Below are 18,813 nucleotides of genomic sequence, written 5' to 3' on the forward strand. Positions count from 1 at the left end.
CAAAAATCGCTTTGCTCAATGGAGGTGTTCGACAGGGAAACCCACTCTTTCCACTGCTATTCAACCTAGTGTTCGACAATGTGGTACGTACTATACCAACTGAGATTGGTATTGATTTCAGTGCATGTGCGAGAGTGAACTCCTTAGCTATGCAGATGATGGGATGTTTCTATCATCTACTGCACCAGATATGCAGCTGTTGCTTGAAATTGCCGTGAAGGTGCTACAGAATGTCAGACGGAAAGGGGAAGAACATGAAGATCATAACACAGCCACTTCTTCACATCAGATCGAATCATTTTCCCATACCGGTGTTATTTCACATGGCGTTATTTAGGGTGCAGTTTACATCTAGTGGACATTAGATGACAAAGCTTCTTGAGCGATTCATCTTGAACGCCTTCGGAAAGCGCCACAGAAGCAGTAGTGCCTTTTGTTGCCGGTTCAGGTCATCTTGCCGATGTTTTATCAGGCATTGGAGCTGGGCCAGATTATAATGGGTTACCTTGAACCACTTAATCAACAAATGTGTGCTGCGTGCGCCGTTTGCTTACTCTGTTTCATGATGTCTCCAAAGCCTTCTTCCGTGCATTAGTTTCTGTTTCAAGAGCCACGCATTCCAACCTCATAGTGACTTAGGGAGACTGATATAGTCACTTACAGTCCGTCGTTGCGACTGTGATTGACGTGCAAGTCGTCTCTGGAGCCACTGGCCTGGATCTGCCCACCATATTATATGTCTCAAATACTTCCGTAACTCCCAGGTTCGGGAGTACGTAAGATGACTTTTCAGGACATTGATCCCGTGTAGCGACTTATACTGTCTGGTGAAGGGATATATATAATCGGCTCGTACCTCAAGCAAGCTGGACTTCTCATTCATCCTGCAACTCTTTAGCGTGTTACGATCTTGGCGCTACGCGGAACGATTAAAACACTTTGAAGTTTTATGACCATGACACTTTTCACAAGCTAATTGATACAACGTGTCGGCATGGGATAAGGAGGTCCTTACTTTGATTCATAGCCCCACCCTAGTACTATCTTTGGTGGACCCATAGCTCTATGAGATGTCTTCCATAAGGGTATAAGTGAGTATAAAAATGTGGTAGAGCAATAATAATGTAGCTTAGAATTGGTAGAGTGATGATGTCGTACGTAATGATCACTTTCCTTTCTCGATGCAATGTGTCTAAGTGAGGTATCCAGTTGATCACCAGTATTAAGCGTTGGGATTTAGCAGAATCGATATAAAAAGTAGCAACCATTATCTCACTTCAACACCTTATTGTAATGTAGTTTGGAATAATAATAGTGGGCTATAGAAATTACAGTTATACGATACCCAGAGCTATAGTCCTCGTTCAACATTCAGATTCATCTTTTGAATAAGAACACACATGCCGATATTCACTTTATTGTCAATAAAACGTAGTAACGAGAACCTTATGTGTAAATTTATACAATCGTGCATTAGATAACTAGGTGGGCAGAATACGGTATTAGGGTCTGGCTAAGAGAGGCAAAATTAGGTCGAAGTGATGTACTTCAAAATAATAATGAATGGGTTGAATGACAGAATTATAATAATTGAGTCGTCCATTTTCAAACGGCATCTTGTCAAGAAAATTCGATTTTGAGGTATGGGCAGAACTGGATCAATGGTGTTCACAGCTTTCGTATGGTATATGCTTTATAGTTCCAAATAATCCGATAAGCGATGAAAATTACGTTCAAATGTGGGAAATGTTGTCATTGTCCACGTCCAACAAACCAAAATAGCGGAGGAAAAATCTTTAAATTTACCGAAACAAACAGCTTCATGTTCTTTAGACAGCTGTAGTTTGTGAAAAAATTCAAAGTGACTCTAATCCACAAGTCACAGCTATATTCAGATATGTTGAAAATGTATTGTTTTCTCATAACACAGTAGGCTATGTGTAGGTAGTTTCTAAGGACAGTATGTTTATTCGTGACGGTTGGTAACCCTTCTGTTGTTATTACTGTCTAAAGAAAACATACTTTCAACGATCAGTCTCATTGTCACATCCACCCAAACGGGAGGTTGGGTCTTCTTTTGAGCTATGCCTTCCAACGTTTTTGATCTCTTAACATGGTTGGTGAGATTGTAATTACATCCAGTTTGCTGTGTGTACGATCTAATTATGTGATGGATGAAGAATCACAGACTTCGCACGTAAAATATTCCACTGAAAATTGTTAATGAGTAAGGGATCTTTTACATTACTTTTAAATATTTCCTCAAAATTATTGCATAGTTTTTGTCCATAGTTTTAGCAAACATTTATTTGCCCCAGATCTATACTTTTGCAGACAGAAATAGCAGATATTAGTAAAACTTTGAAGCTCCAGTACGTTTTTTGTCGATTTCCGGAAAATTTTGTTTGATGAACAAGATGCCATTTGGAAATGGACGACTCAATTCTGATAAATTAATATATCTAGATTACAAATTCAAAAGTTTCTAAAATTAAACTCAGACCAAATGATTGAGGAAGGCATGGATAATTCGGAACTACTTTCACAGAGTGTTCCAAGTAGTTCGCTTTATGTACCAGACGGGTGACAATGAAAGGTCCGTCCATGTCGAACTTCGAAGTAAAAAGATAATCTCACGTCAAATAAATAAAAAGAAAAACAAGAATTGGAAATAATATCTAACGACTGGGTTCGTTATTAGGTGATGTCAACTAATAGCACTAATAACAGTGTCCCGATACACTGAGTTCCAAACATTGTATCCAAATAATTATTCGTACAGTATGAACGGTGACCTGCTTGTGAGAGTTAAAATTCACTATCACGCACCAAAGACGATGAGAAATTCTAAAAGAAGAAGAGTCGTCAATGGATAAGTGATGAGTCAGTAATTAAAATAATTGATGGCGACGAAGGTGGTCTACGTTCGACCAGTGTCGACGCTTGCAGATGCAGGCTTGAGTCATCAAGCAAGCTTCGATGAATGCACAGTTTACTGGCCAAAAACTAAGTCTCATTTTAATTTTGCTAGTATTGCTGCACTTGGTTGTTCCATAAACTGACAGCCAGAGAGGCAGGAATGGCCGAGACGGACGTTTGAGAGGCTTTGATGTTGGTTCAAATATCACCCACCCAAAATATATCTCTTAGGGAAAAATACTTCAGTTGAAAAATCCCAACGAAACTGGTCCTCCAGAGACTAAGACTAGAATCTGTTGGTTATGTAAAAATTGTACGTTCATGAACTGTACTGTGAACAAAGCTGCAAATATCCATCTCCAACGTCCTGGTAATCACACGTATACTACCGTTTCCTAAATTTTAAGGATCCATAGCTGTTCCCTATCTTGCAATTCTCTGGAGGTAAAAATTGCAGTTGGTCGTTATTGGAGGCACGCAGTTCACGTTCCACGCTGGGTCATTTCAACATTTTCAAGTTCCGGTTCTCAAAAATAAGATTAAACGTAGAAAAGACGCGAGGATCTCGATTGATGTAAAAGATGGCCATCGATCAAGACATCAATGCGCATTATTATGTTCGATTGGTATGTACCCAGTCGACAAAATCCTTACACTCATAAGCAACACTCGGAGTAACATCAGAAACAGAGTAGTGATACCCTGATTTACCAAAACTACTGTTCCGAAATGTCTGAAAGTTTGTCAGATTGTAGGACGGGCATAACGGATGTCAGTGTTGTGGTCTTATTTTCAAAGTCCGGATTGTCGTAATTAGGTGATTAATCACAAGTTGTTAATTGGCTTTGCCACAAGTTGCTAACATCGCTGAACACTGTATTTCATTCGTTCGCATAGCAGTATTATTCTGAAAGCAGAAACTTCAACAAACTGTTCAAAGGTCTTTCTTTAGCCGTACTGTGCCATGGAAAATCAGCACTCGGGGCGAGAGTATGCGACGGCGCCTCCGGACATATGAGTGAAGTCGAGAGACCAGCCAGAAAAAGCATGGTTGGCGCGAAGCGTAAGAAAATTTTGAAACATAAACCCTGCTTTTCCTTAATTTTGAGCACATTTTATTACTTTTTCCTTCCCATTTTATATATGTGCACATAATTATACTCACTTTTTCTTACCTTCTTTTATTTTTTCCTCCCGAACTTCGCGCCCATTTACTTAGGCACCGGCCGTAGCCACGTTGGCCCCTCTTCCATGACATGGCATTGTTCTTCGGGTCAAGGTTACCGACAGGGTAACTTGCAAGGTCATTAAACTCGTACTGGAGGAATTCCGTCGACTTAATATACAATATCCTTAATAGATATGTCGTTGTGTTGAATTCAGGATTTGTTACAGGGCACAGCTTATGGATATATCCGTTCCACGCTCACTGGACCTTAACCGAGTAGCCCTGATTTCTCACGAGACTAACTGTAAGTTATTAACTAGTGGAAACAGAAGTCCTTTTCTTTTCCCTCCTATGCTCTTTTAATTCCTTAGGACACAAATCAAGAAAGCGGAAGTGCACATGGCCGTGAATATAGACTTCGATTTCCGCCTGTTCACTAGAATTCTCTGTGTGTAATGTCCACACATGGAAAATTGCTAAGCCTTATTATGATATATATCCTAATTTTACAATTCATGGAAGGTCTGAGTCTATGAAAACTGGAGCGTGCAGAATCTTCACTTAACAAATAATAATAATAATAATAATAATAATAATAATAATAATAATAATAATAATAATAATAATAATAATAATAATAATAATAATAATAATAATAATAATAAGTATTATTATTATTATTATTACCTAAAGAAGTAAAGTTAAGATTACACATTGTCCTGCGAACTATATTATATTTTCATACTTTCACATTTAATTTGAATGATTGCGTTATGCAGATAGAGAACTCGATTCACTCATCATTAGCAACTTCAGAGTAAATCTCATTTATAGTCTTTCCTCCCACTTTCTTCATTCCACCATTTCATTCATCACTCATCATCACCGTCTCCTTTAGCCTAACCGGCATAAGCGTGGGACGTAAAACTTAAAGATTTCATATCATTTTTTTCATTTATAGTCTTCAGTTATCATTACGCCACTTGCACATAATTTTCTCAAGGTAAAACCAAACAATTTTCTTACATTTATTAATAGAGAAATAAAATATTTATGATCGTTATATTTTAAGATGTAAATTATACATGATTTTACCTGTAACTTTGAATTGTTAACATCCTTTTTAGTTGGAGGATAAATTTGTTCTGAAGCCAGAAATAAATCTTTCTGGAAGTGAAGTCCCATAACTTCATCTTCTTCACGGCCATAACGGAAGGAGCAAACTACCTGTCCAAATACTTTACGATCTTTCAAGTAATCAGAATCTATAAGGATAATGCCATCTGGAAGAAGAAAAACAGTTATAGTAACCAATGCAAACCGCTGTTTGTATCTTACGCACTATTAGAAAAATGAATCAAATAAATTTTCTTAAAACTAAAGCTACAGATATATATGTAATTTATATTTATATTTATTCTTGCAACCAGGTGTTTTTTCCTACCGTATGCGGTCATCCGATCATCACTCTTGTGCGCGCTCAGAGTGATTCGAAGATCTAAAAGTGTACTATGTACAGTCAGAAACTTTAGAACCTGAAGGTAGGATATATAAGAAACGATGGTTTTTTCCAGTAGAATAGTTTCACTCTATGACTGATAGTTGGACAACCAACATGACAGCAAATACATGCCCGAAAACATAACATGCCAGGATATTCCTCCACTTGGAGGAAAAAGTATTACTATCTAAGAGCATCACTTAGAGAAAGAACCAGTTGTAAATTATTCATTGTAGCTTTGGAAAATTCAAGATTATTAATAAAACTCCAACTGAGCAAAGCAGTATATATATTTTAAGATTATATATTTGTGTTACAGTTTCGGCTATGTAACATAACCTTCTTCAGACACATTATAAGAGAAATATCCAATTTTGACAGCTTATATACAATATTGATGCAAGACACGCACACTTTCTCTTTAAGTTTACGTTTTGTAAAGAGAAAGTGGACGTGTCTTGCATCAAGATTGTATATAAGCTGTCAAAATTGGATATTTCTCTTATAATGTGTCTGAAGAAGGTTATGTTACATAGCCGAAACTGTAACACAAATATATAATCTTAAAATATATATACTGCTTTGCTCAGTTGGAGTTTTATTAGTAAGAAAGAACCACGAGATAAATCTGCAGAAATTCCATTTACGTTAAATTCTAAGAGATAGGAATTAATGCAAAGAAAACAAAAATAATAATACACATCATGCAAAGACCGAACAGCTTTGGAAAGAGAAAGAAAATGAGAAAAGAAGGAAAGAGTTAATGGAAAAAGCGAAAGCCATGGGATTAAATTAAATTTTAACGCTTAAAATTAAACGGTCTGTGTCCTTATCCCTTCCCTCGTGTCTGTCGGGTTTTTGTCCCTTTATGGGATAGATCTTTTTCAGTGTCAATCGCGAACCTCATTTACAATGTTTAATTCCATGAAAAAATAACTCTTAACCCGGGCTGGGATTCAAACACAGATCCCTTAGAACGACAGCTGCAAACGCTGTCTAGTTAGCTACACAAGCCATAGCAAGTATGTTCTTAAATCAGCCATTACACCGGCTATTATTAAACGTGTTGTTAAATCAGCCATTGTCTGCGAGTTACGCAAGTTCCATTTGAAGTTTGAATTTTATTTACGGCCTTTAACCAGCTATGGCTAGCAAGTCCCTTGCTTTCATAAAAAGCATTGGCTAAACTGCCACAGATTGCGGCCCAAGATAAAACCTATTTTACATGAATCTTTTTCGGCGTTGTATCACAACTGACCTGTTCTTACTTTCAAACATCTTACTATAATTACATCTGTTTCATTTCTGACCTTCACTATTTACTATTTATATTAATCACAAATATTTCTTATTTTCATGCTTTTGCTCTATCATACATCCGTATACATCAGCATACTATTACTGCGGAAATACAATACCTTGGAACTGTTAAGTGTTGGAAACTACATACCACTTATTAATGAATAAAACAATGCTGCCAATTAAATATGTCTTCCCAAAGGGTGAGGCAAAATTTACATTGAAGTTGCACCACTCGAGGTGACGGAATGTCACATAGTATTTAGTCCACCTTGCACACACACGCACAACTTTATTGATAAAAAAGTGACTTACCTACAGTATGAAACATAGCTGAGCGAGCGAAGGGGGTAAAGCCTCGCAGGGCTTGTTTTTTTTTTTCGCCTTGACCCCCATGATAATACCCTCGTACATATCCTAAGTTAGTTAATAACACAGTGGGTTTGAAACGGTGTCAGAATATGCTTTATTGCCACCTCACCTCATATCGCATCAATCCACGAACACATACAGTCCACAATTTAACTTATGTTTCCTCCCTTATTAATCGCCCTACAGTGATGACCCTTCTAACGTTTGTTACTCTCATTGCAACATTTAGTCTGATTCTGTTCATTTCTCCGTAAACTTTCTATTTCGAGGCCTCCATCTGCGGTAACATTTGTTTTGTAGATTAAAATCAAGAATGAATTAATCTATACTCCTGGGAACTTGCTGTTGTCAATATATATATATATATATATATATATATATATATATATATATATATATATATATATATATATATATATATATATATATATATATGTCTATGTCTATACTATGAAATACGTGAGACAGGGGAGTGGCCAAAAGACTTCCTGAAGACGATCATGATACCGATGGTTAAGATATCAAACCTAAAGAGATGTGAGGATTATAGAACTATTAGTCTCATATCTCATGCAACTAAAATGTTACTCCGAATACTGAACAGAAGGTTATGTGGAAGAACAAATGAAGAAGTTGAGGAGGAAGAGTTCGGGTTCAGAAGAGGTAAGGGCACAAGAGATGCTATTGGATTATTAAGGGCGATCGGTAAAAGATTTATAGAAAAAGAAAAGAAGTGTATGTTGTATTTATCGATCTAGAAAAGGCTTTTGACCGCGTGTATTGGGAATTATTGCTGGGAGTTTTAAAGAAGATAGAGTTGGAATGGAAAGATCGAAGACTCGTAAGAAACTTATATATGAACCAACAAGTAAGTGTTAGGATAAAGGAAGAATTGACGGAAGAGAATGGAATTGGAAGGAGAGTTCGACAAGGATCCTGCCTCTCGCCAACACTATTTAATGTCTATCTACAAGAGATAGTGAAAAAGAGTTTACATGATGGTGACGGCATTTCGGTAGGATGTAGAGTGATTAGATGCATAAGATTTGCAGACTATATGGCCCTTGTTGCAGAATCTGAAAAGGAAATCAATAAAATGTTAGAAAACCTGAGGATGGGCTTTGAAGAATATGGGATGAAAATAAATGTTAGAAAGACTAAAACCATGGTGATTGGAACGAAGAGGACTGTGTCAAATATAAAAGTGGGAGGGGAGCAAATAAAACAAGTGAATAGTTTTCGATATCTGGGTAGTATTCTTAGTAATGACATGAAGTGCGAACGTGAAATAAAAACAAGAATGGGAATGGCGAAAGAAGCCTTTAGGAGGAAGAAAAGTCTGTTTTGTGGGACCTTGAAGAGAGAGTTGATATAAAGACTCATTAAATGCTTCGTGTGGAGTGTTGTACTGTATGGGGCGGAAACGTGGACATTACGTAAAAGTGATGAAAAACGACTGGAAGCATTCGAAACGTGAGTGTGGAGAAGGATGGAAAGAATTAGTTGGGTCGAGCGGAAAACGAATGAGTGGGTGTTAGAAACGGTGGGGGAGAAAAGAACACTTTTAGATATTGTTAAGGAGAGGAAGAGAAACTGTTTGGGACACTGCCTAAGAAGAAATTGTATCATGAGGGACGTCATAAAGGGTATGGTGGCGGCAAAGAGAGGCAGAGGGCGAGGGAGACTACAATTAGTTTGTGATATAAAAACAAAGATCATATTTGAAGACGAAAAGGTTAGCGGAGCATGGAAGCTTCTCAGCTGCTGCAAGTAACCTGCCAGTAAGAACAGAATACCTATGATGATGATGTTTGTACTATCTCTCTCTCTCTGTATATATATCTCTGTGGCGGATCCAGTATATAGTCATGAGGAAATGTAAGACCAAGACCAACACCCAGGTGGTCTTGGGCTTGGTCCTGGTCTTGCACATCCAGTCTTGGCCTTGGTCTTGCACTGGAACCTTTGGTCTTGTCTTGGTCTTGCACACTCAGTCTTGGTCTTGGTCTTGCTGCAAGAATCTTGCAAGTCTTGCTTTTAAGAAATCTTACGCTTTTCATACGTAAATTTTACTCTGGATAAATTCTTCAATGCGCAATAGTAACGAAAATACACTGTATGTTTCTAAATGAAATATAATTTACCTTCGTGTAAGTATGATGATAGTATACAACATAGGTGATAACCTCACGCTTCACTACTTTTAAGATAAATTACAATGTTTCGTAGTATTTTTATATTTTTTAACAGATTCAATACTCTACTGATTCCCAAATTAGGGAGATGCATGAAAGAAAATCAAGACGGCACAGATTACTGAAATATCATAAATTGTTAAGTTATTTTTACACTCTAACGGCGTCAGATATTTCTTTTTATTTTCAACTAAGATTAGCTAATCTTTGTATTGAACAAACTTCCAATTAAATATTGAGATTGTATTTTACTGCTTCCAATATGTACTCTATGGAACAGAAACATGAACATTACGCAAAAGCGATGAAAAAAATATTGGAGGCTTTCGATAAAAGGAGAGAATTAGCTGGATTGAACGGAAAAGGAATGAGAAGATGTTAGAAATAGTAGCAGTAGGAGAGAAAAGAAGAATTTTAGATGTAATTAAGAGGAGGAAAAAGGAACTGTTTGGGACATTGGCTGAGGAGGAACTTTATTATGAGGGACACGCTAGAGAATATGGTGGAAGGAAAGACAGGGAGGGGCAAAGGAGACTATTTAAGGAACTTATTAAAACAGAAAATTTCTACGTCAAGACGAAGAGACTAGGTGAGGACCACCGTATATCGAAGCTTCTGAGTTGCAGCAACTGACCTGCCAATAATAGCTAAATAGCTATGATGATATGTTAGCAATATTGGCCAAAAAAGAGAGAAAATATTGAAATAATAACAATTATAATAAAACCTCTTAATCTTTTAGTATAACTTGAGTAAAAACTGAAAAAGACTCAACTGTCCATATTTTTTGTGTAAACGCAACTTATACAAGCATTTTGACCTATATTAGAAATAAAAAACACAACATCAATCTCCAAGTTATTTGAAATACACTAGAGCGTCGATTATCCGAACGTCGGTCAACCGAACGACCGCTTAACCGAACTGTGTACTCGCTCGCACCTGTTACTCTCCCACCCTACCGTCCATCATCCCCCTCACTCCCAAGTTTCCCACAGTAGTCGCCGCACTGAGCCACCGCTGGCGGAACATTGCTTCTAATGGGGCCTTCATAAGGCGCTGCTGACCGGCCAAGCCGCCAGTCGCTGTGTTTCAACAATCAGCACACTTCTTTTTATGAATAAATTTACTGTACAGTACTTCTTTTTGGCAAATAAACATGTACAGTTCGATAATCCGAACAAACCAGTTTTCCGAACACCCATGTCCCCCAATTACTTCGGATAATCGACGCTCTACTGTAACTGTACAAAATCACTCTCACTTGCAAATATTGTTGTATAATGTGATATCGCTCAATCTTCGTGTGCCATATACCTGAGGAGGCTAAAAATTATATTGATAAACAATTATTCAACGCATAAGCACCCATCCATGAAATCAAATTTGCGGTCACACACACAAGTTTCTGTCATGAAAATGTTATGTCGATATTTTTTTTTTTGAGCACACATTAAAAAATTCTAACGGATGCTTAATCCTTGGAGCCAAGGCTATATCCATGTAGTCGGCACCCATGGTGTACGGAATCACCGATGTTCAATACTACATTTTTCATTAGTTTTAGAAGAAGAACACCACTAATATGTTTTGAAATGTTGTAATATCTAGTTTTACGGGCCACGATTATGCACCGAGGCTAAGAGAGATGGTGATGTTGAGAAATGAATGAAATGGTGGAATGAAGAAAGTAGGTTATGAGAAAACCCCGAGAAAACCTACGCACACGATCTCTATCCACCAAAAAAGCTCACATGGTGGAAGCTGGGAACAAACCAGGGATCAAAGCACCAAAGGTAAACGCTCTACTACTGAGCCGGCACTTGTGCAAGACTCTTGCGCAAGTCTTGGTCTTGGTCTTGATCTTGCATCGAGATTCCTGGTCTTGGTCTTGGTCTTGCATGCAAGACTCTTGCAAAAACTGCAAGACCAAGACTCTTGCGCTCATCACTACCAGGATATGATCAAGGGAGGGGCTAAACCATAGCTTGTAGTTTTATCCAGTGTATAGCAGGATTGAAGCCCATTTTATCCAGTGTATACTTGAGGGCTTGAGGGTCAAGGGGGACTATAGTTCCTATAGCCCCGCATGGATCCGCCTCCTCTGTATATATATATATATATATATATATATATATATATATATATATATATATATATATATATATATATATATATAGCGTGTTAATGAACAATACCGACAAACTTTAAGAGATGATTCCTCACATCAAAATAAGAGATAAAGTTCATGTGGACCTATGGCGAAAAGTGCGTAGTTTCAGAGCTAGGGCTGTCCAAAATCCCGTAGAAGCTAAATTTCAATAGGACCTATTTCGAATTCGACAGACTGTGGATGGTGTTCCTTACCAGCGTAAAGGAAGCCAGGGATGCACAATCCAAAAGTGCATATTTCATCAATTGTCAATGGGTGTAAAGATTATTCCCTATCCAGGTTTTGAGTTATACCCTGATTTCAAGATGCGATGTATTTCGTCACGGTATATTTCACGTTTTCTTCACTTATAAGCGTGAAAGAAAACATTGCAGTATGCGTTTTCTCGTGTACGAGAGACCGTGCTGCTGACAATCCTTAATACCGGTACTTCCGACATCGCGCTAAAGGATTCCGTGTTCATTGCTATCAAGGCTTAACGTTTTTCTTCAGAGCATATCTCAAAATTCGGTTGATGGCATGTCTAGGAATTTCACCCTACAGGCAATAATCCGTACACTCATTCAACATTAATGAAATAAGCATTTTTGGATTTTATATGCGCGACTTCCTTTACGTTGATAAGGACCACCATCCACAGTCTTTCGAATTCGAGAGGGCCTCTTGAAATTTGTCTTTTTCGCGATTTTGGACAGCCCTAGCTCTGAAACTATGCACTTTTCGCATAGGTCCATCTGAACTTTTTCTCTTATTTTGATGTGAGGAGTCGTCTCGTAGACATTTGTCGGTATAGTTCATTAACACCCTGTATATATACATATATATCGATCGATCGATCGAATATATATCGGATTGATTGGGGATTAAAAGAGCGATTTCTTAACTTTACGAAATGGATCTTCAGGGCGGTGGTGGCACCAGTAATGATATCTTGTAGCGTTGTTACGTAACAAACACGCTGTAGTCGAGGGTACACGGCAGTACACACCGTATACCCTCCGTTTAATCCTAATTATTAGAGTGTACCTTGTGCTTCAAACCGTATATTTTTCTACTTTCATTTCATTTATATTTATTTAATCGGATCATGACTCCAATGATAAAGTGATTGTATCATCTTTGCAACGAACTTAAAAATTGCATTACTGAATTCTCTATGCATGTATGTATTATTTACGAATTTTTCAATTTTTAGCTCTCCATTCGATAGAGCATCAAAAATTATCTCAGAAGGTGGAATTTTTCTTGTCACTCTTGCCGTTCCCGAGATGTTGGCCAAAAAGTGCTTGTTTTGGAAGATTTAAGGAGCCATATCTCGGGAACCGTAAGTCATAGAGAGGTGATATTGGCATTGATTAATACCTAAGAGGATGGCCATCATTTTGATACCAAATAGGAACTGGTGTCCACTGACGAGTAGTTTCCCAAAAAGATTTACTAAGGTTAGTGTCACGTCTTATATTTTACCGAAGGTTTTGATTGTTACTGTTGTTATTAGCCACTACTACTTGGATGTTATTATACAGGGAGGAATTAAAACACAAAATTGTTAGTTTTAGGATCAGCTGGATAGATCGATGGAAAATGGCGCATTTTTGTTCTGAGAGGATATCCAAGCACTTCGAAGGTCGATGGCTGTGATAGTTTAAATTGCTTAAAACCTTGTTCTCTGCTAAAGAGAACCAAACTTGTTCGATATTTTAAACTAAGTTACGAATATTTTCAATATCAGGCCAATAGTAATACGTAACTTTGATCAATACAGAAGCTATTAATTGAAATATATATATATATATCTTAATGATTTTATGGAGTAAAATTTTGGCCACAATTTTCTTACTTCTGGAACTCGCGTGTGATTTTTCTCTATTCCTCCTTGGAGTGAGTTGGTTTCCTCTCCATACCTACACCGTGATTTAAGCAAGGAATCAAGAAAATGGCATGAAATGCTTTTATAAAGGTAACCAAGAAAGTTCTGTTGCTTTTTCTGGAGGTCTGTGTTCAATTGGCCCTCACACTCTGAGTTGAATGTAAATGGAGATAAGGCGAAAGCCAGTTGTTGGTGTGGGTATATCCAACATACTACCTGATTGTGGCAGTTCAGTTACATCGTGAACTTGCGTAAGGACGTTGAGGGTGTTGTGACTACGAGGACAGTGCAAATGTGATTAAACAAGTTTAAGGACGGTGACGGAACACTCGAAGACGCACTACATGCCAAAAGACCAGCTCATGTACAAAATTTAGAGCTTGAGGCAGCAATTGAAGCGAACAGTAGCTAAACATGCGAGGGACTGGGACTACAATTCAGTGTGAGTGGAGGAACCATTCGGCAGTACATCCATCAACTTGGGACATGTGTTTCTTTACTGTCTCGTCTGAGGAAGGGGTCATTTCTGTACAGGGTGTTGACCTGTGATGAGAAGTGAATCCTGTACGAAGCTTCATGGCGCCACCATCATTGGTGAGCATGCCAAGAACCGGTTCCAAAACAGCCGAAACCAGCACTCTACCAGAAGAACGTCCTTCTGTGAGTTTGGTGGACTGCTCGCGGCATACCGCCTCGGGAACTACTACCAGCTGCCTGCTAGGGCATCAATTCACCTGTGTACTGTCAGCAGTTGAGCCGTGTTCAAGAAAAACTCGAAACTCTGGAGCCAGTACTTCTGAATCGCAAAGGGGTCCTCCTGTTACAGGACAACGCTAAGCCCCACGTGACTAGGATGACCCAGGACGCCATTCTGCGCCTTGGATGGGAAACATTATTGCATCCGCCATACTCCCCAGACATTGCACCGTCCGATTATCACCTGTTCCATTACTTAGAACATCACGTTAGAGAACGCCAGCTCAAATCCCCAGTAGAGGTGCAAAATGCACTAGAGACCTTTTCACGGTCCATCAAGTTCTATCGCGATGCTCATCGATGGCCTTCCAGAACGTCGGCAGAAGGTCGTCGATGCTGATGGGGACTATTTTCGATCTTTCAGGTACGTCTTAGGTGACATATCGATGTTTGAAGGTGGTGGATGAAAAGCGACAGAACTTTCTTGGTTACCTTTATAGACTATAAAACGGTAATCACAAAACAACGTATACCCTCGGAAAATTGTAGGACTACAGCGCTGGTAACAAACACAGTACAAACAAACCTTGAAATCAGAAATTGTAAGTTTTGGCGTGGATAAGTTGGTAAGGTGTCTGTATGTTGAGTGGAGCAACGAGAATTCGGATCTCGGCTGACACGGATTATTTATTCTTTCAAAATACCTTTCTATATGTTTATACTTCTTATTAATAATTGCTTTCTTGCATTTTTTGGTAGATTATCTTAAATTAGTGGAGGTTAAGTAAAGTCAGGAAGGTTAAGATACATATATGACTGCTTTATCCGTATATGCAGTCCAGAGATGGAGTGGATCAGTGAGTTGGTGGGTCAGTGGGTCAAGTTGGTCAACAGAACGTGACCCATTCTGACCAACCGACCCATTCTGACCCACGCAGACCCACCTATCCAATCTGACTCACCGACACATTATGATTCCCCGACCCATTCTGCTAAGTGCATTGTAGACAGCTTCTGAACACTGGTGAATTTGTCTACGTTACTTTCAAGGCCTCCCTTTTTCTTTTTCTCAGTTGTTTCTATGGAAAGAAAGAACTTCAGTCACTTTTGGATATTGATATTTGCAATTGTAATAATAGCAATAGGACTTATTACTTGGCTTCTGATACGTAGCCTATGAATTTTTAGAGGAGTTAACTGCTGAAAAAATATTTTTGAATCATCTGTAGTATATGAATTATTATATAAAAGATTGAATGTAACTATGTGTCCGTGATTATCACTGATAAATTGCAAAGTCAAGTGAAATGACTTTTGGCGTATAGTTAGGCCCCAATCCCAATTGGGAAGTTATCATACGCGCATCGCTTTCATTATAATACATATCCCAAGGCGGGTGGGGGTCCGAATTTTTGCGAAACTTTGAGTATCTCACAAGCCGTTCCACTTAAAGAGCTTAAATTCACTAAATAAACAGAACATGTCATAGATTTTTTAAAGGTGGATCACTAGGTATTCCCAGTGCTATGCTAAATGTTGCTTGAATAATGTGGCATTGCCAGATAGTGCCGAGTGTTTACTGATGCCAGACAATAAAGAAAGTAATCATTGAATTCTGCTTGAATACTTATTAGAGAAATTAGTTTTCGACCCTTACCGCAATTCCGCTTCTCGAACTGCAACGCTAGAATCCAGAAATTTTGTTATTGTGACTACTACAATAAACGTACAAATTTGGCAACAACGCATTATGACGTTCTGCGCAAGTTTCGTCTCAAAACCTATTTTCTTAAATGTAAATTAATATTTAAATAAAATATGAACATAACACGAAAAACGGTCAAACAATATATCCATTTCGTAATAAGATCGTTACTTTAAAATACTTTACACATACAAAGAAACATTACGTAAAACTGAGCACTTCAAGTAAGATCTTACAACAAGTGCCATCTTGTGTGCTCATTATAAAACGAATAAAACATTTTCTTTCATTTGTTACATTTTTCGCTATCAGGAAACAACCAAATGAATCAGTGTCTGGTGCTGTACCTGAAATATTATTCTATCTTATAGCACAATATTTATAATATGTAACGTTTCATTGCGCAGTAGTTACGACAATGATCTAAAATATGAACTGACTTCCGGGTGGTGATCCACCTTAAAATTATCTTCTATTAAGGGGGTATTTTCTATGTATCGGAAATTGGTAGTTGGCTGTTTTCTAAAAATAGCCACGATCGATTTTAGTTGAGAAAGAAATTGAGAAACACAAGCTAGTGTTTCGCATTTTATATCTACTGTTTTCTATTACACTAATTAATAAAGCTTGTGTTTATTATATGGAGAGTTTCGAACATAAGGCAATGAAGTCATAAAGTTGTGAATAAAATGAACATAAAATTTACACTGTAAGCTTAATTACATGGGAACTTTAAAAGGAATCTCCAATAACTTGCTACTTTCTTGATCGGTGAGTACTAGGGTCGATATGGGTATGTAGAGAACCGGTAGGCCTGTAGGTCACGAATACATTTGTATTGATGTCACAAAGTGAAGTGTGCTCGAGCAGGAGTCGAAAAACGGATCGACGAGTCGGACAGTGTAGTCACTTCTCAGGTCACCGTGCGCCATTCGAGAGGCTTCGTGTTTAAATCTTAGGGTCTGTACCCTCATCTCCTTACTCTGCTGCGTAATTCTGTGCTGCAAATTATCATGAAACCAGCCCCAGTAGGATCCTCAAAGGAAATGACGTGAACCGTAGAAGCACAGATTGCTTACTTGTGGGACCTGTATCTCCAGTCACCGACGGGCCCTTTGGGCATTGTAGGTATGGTGAGAACGTACGGACACGCTAGTTTTCGAGATGTCATCTTGGAAGTTGTGCCAGTGCCAGAGCTCAAAACGGGCAGACACAGATGATCGCTCTCGGCTATTTCGAATTATGCGTCAGCTGAGCTTGGTTTGGTTCAAAGCTTAGTTGTCATATGTAGCAGTCCCGCAGCTAGGAGTGTGTTATGGGGAAGGTAGAGTTCAATTTGTTCCCTGACACTCAAATACAAACCAAGGTCAAGTGGCGCATGGGGCGTAATAGCCAAGAGCGATCAGCAGTGTCTGGCTGTTTTGGGCCTTGGCACTGAAACAACTTAAAATGTGACATTAGAGTTTTCGTATTAGGAAACTACCATATCTGCACCTTCTCCCCATACCCACAACGCCTGATGGGCTCGTCGGTCACTGGAGATATGCGCCCCCACACGTAAGCAATCCATGCTTCTAGGCCAGTCTCGTCACTTCTTGTGAGGGTCCTCCTGGATAATGAGGCTAGTTTCATAAGTAATATGCGGCATAGAGTTACGCAACAGAATCAGGAGATGAGGACAGACCTAAAGATTTAAACACGAAGCCTCTCCAGTGGCGCACTGTGATCCGAGAAGTGACTACAGTGTCGGAACAGTCGATTGGTTTTCGACCCCTGTTCGAACACACTTCACTTTGTGGCATCGAAACAAACGTATTCGTGACCTACAGAGCCTACAAATTCTCTACATACCTATATCGACAGGTACTCGCCGGTCAAGAAGGTAGGGAGTCAACAAATGCATTGTGTGGAGAAGCCCTTTGGAAAATTTTAGATTTTTTCTTCAGGTTGGTCTATTTTACCTTGATTTGACACTTTCAAACTTCATCCTATTTTACACTGAAAAGTGTCTGTAGGTCAACAAGGAAATAATTATATATGATAATTAAATCTAAAGTCATCGTATTCCATGACAAACATTTTAGCATTGTATATCGCAAAGGTCAGATCCACCGGTATTTAACAGAGCCGTGCTTGAGCGATGGACCGTTGAAACTCAAACGCCGATTAGTGATAATTTCACACCTTTGTTTTATTACAAGTATAAACTTTTTAGTTAGTAGAGAGGACAGCGCGAATTGTGCGTCAGAGTTGATGACGATGTGTTTTGGAGAGTCGGAGTTGGCACAATGGGTTAGAGTGGTTCATGGTGGGTTGTGAATCAGAGCGGGTTACAGTAGGTGGTGGGTCAGTGGGTCGTGGATCAAGTTTTCATCCACGCCATCTCTGCAGTCGTATATGCATTATTGCACATTTGATTCTTTCTGTCGACCATGTGGGTTACTGACCAGACCTTGGAAATCTTCTCGAAGTGATTGTGCTATGTATAAGACACAGATTTTACTCGAACTAATTGACCAACTCCGATGCCATATTGTTCAAATTTTGCCTATCCGCAATGTGAATACAATAGACAAATCAATATTTATAAAATTACTTTGGTGGCCTGGTAGTCAACGTTTCGGAGTCTGGAGTAACCAGAGCTGAATGCAAGTCCTGTCTGGGGGACATTTTGTTCTTTCAAAATATATATTTTGTATGTTCATATTTATTATTATTAATTGCTTTCTTGCATTTTCCCACATTATATTAGACTAGTGATCGTGGTTTAGGATAGATTATGTAAAGTCAGATACAGTTATATATGTCTACACTTTCGTTTCCTTCTTTCAAAATACAAAATACATCATACATTCCTATTCACATATATTATTAATAATTTATTTCTTGCATTTATTAAAAATTTATTTCATACA

General features: G+C 38.4%; 1 protein-coding gene across 1 annotated transcript in view; it reads right to left on the reverse strand.

Moving 5' to 3' along the window:
- The window catches only part of Arr1 (arrestin 1), a 319,226-nt gene that overhangs the window by 186,579 nt on the left and 113,834 nt on the right, over positions 1 to 18,813 (reverse strand). The window contains exon 2 of the mRNA XM_081769254.1: positions 5,183 to 5,370. Within this exon, the coding sequence (XP_081625380.1) occupies positions 5,183 to 5,370 (188 nt within the window). The remainder of the gene's footprint in view (positions 1 to 5,182; positions 5,371 to 18,813) is intronic.

Source organism: Thermobia domestica, chromosome 8 (assembly GCF_964235325.1).
Source record: "Thermobia domestica chromosome 8, izTheDome1.hap1.1, whole genome shotgun sequence".
Taxonomy (NCBI): domain Eukaryota; kingdom Metazoa; phylum Arthropoda; class Insecta; order Zygentoma; family Lepismatidae; genus Thermobia; species Thermobia domestica.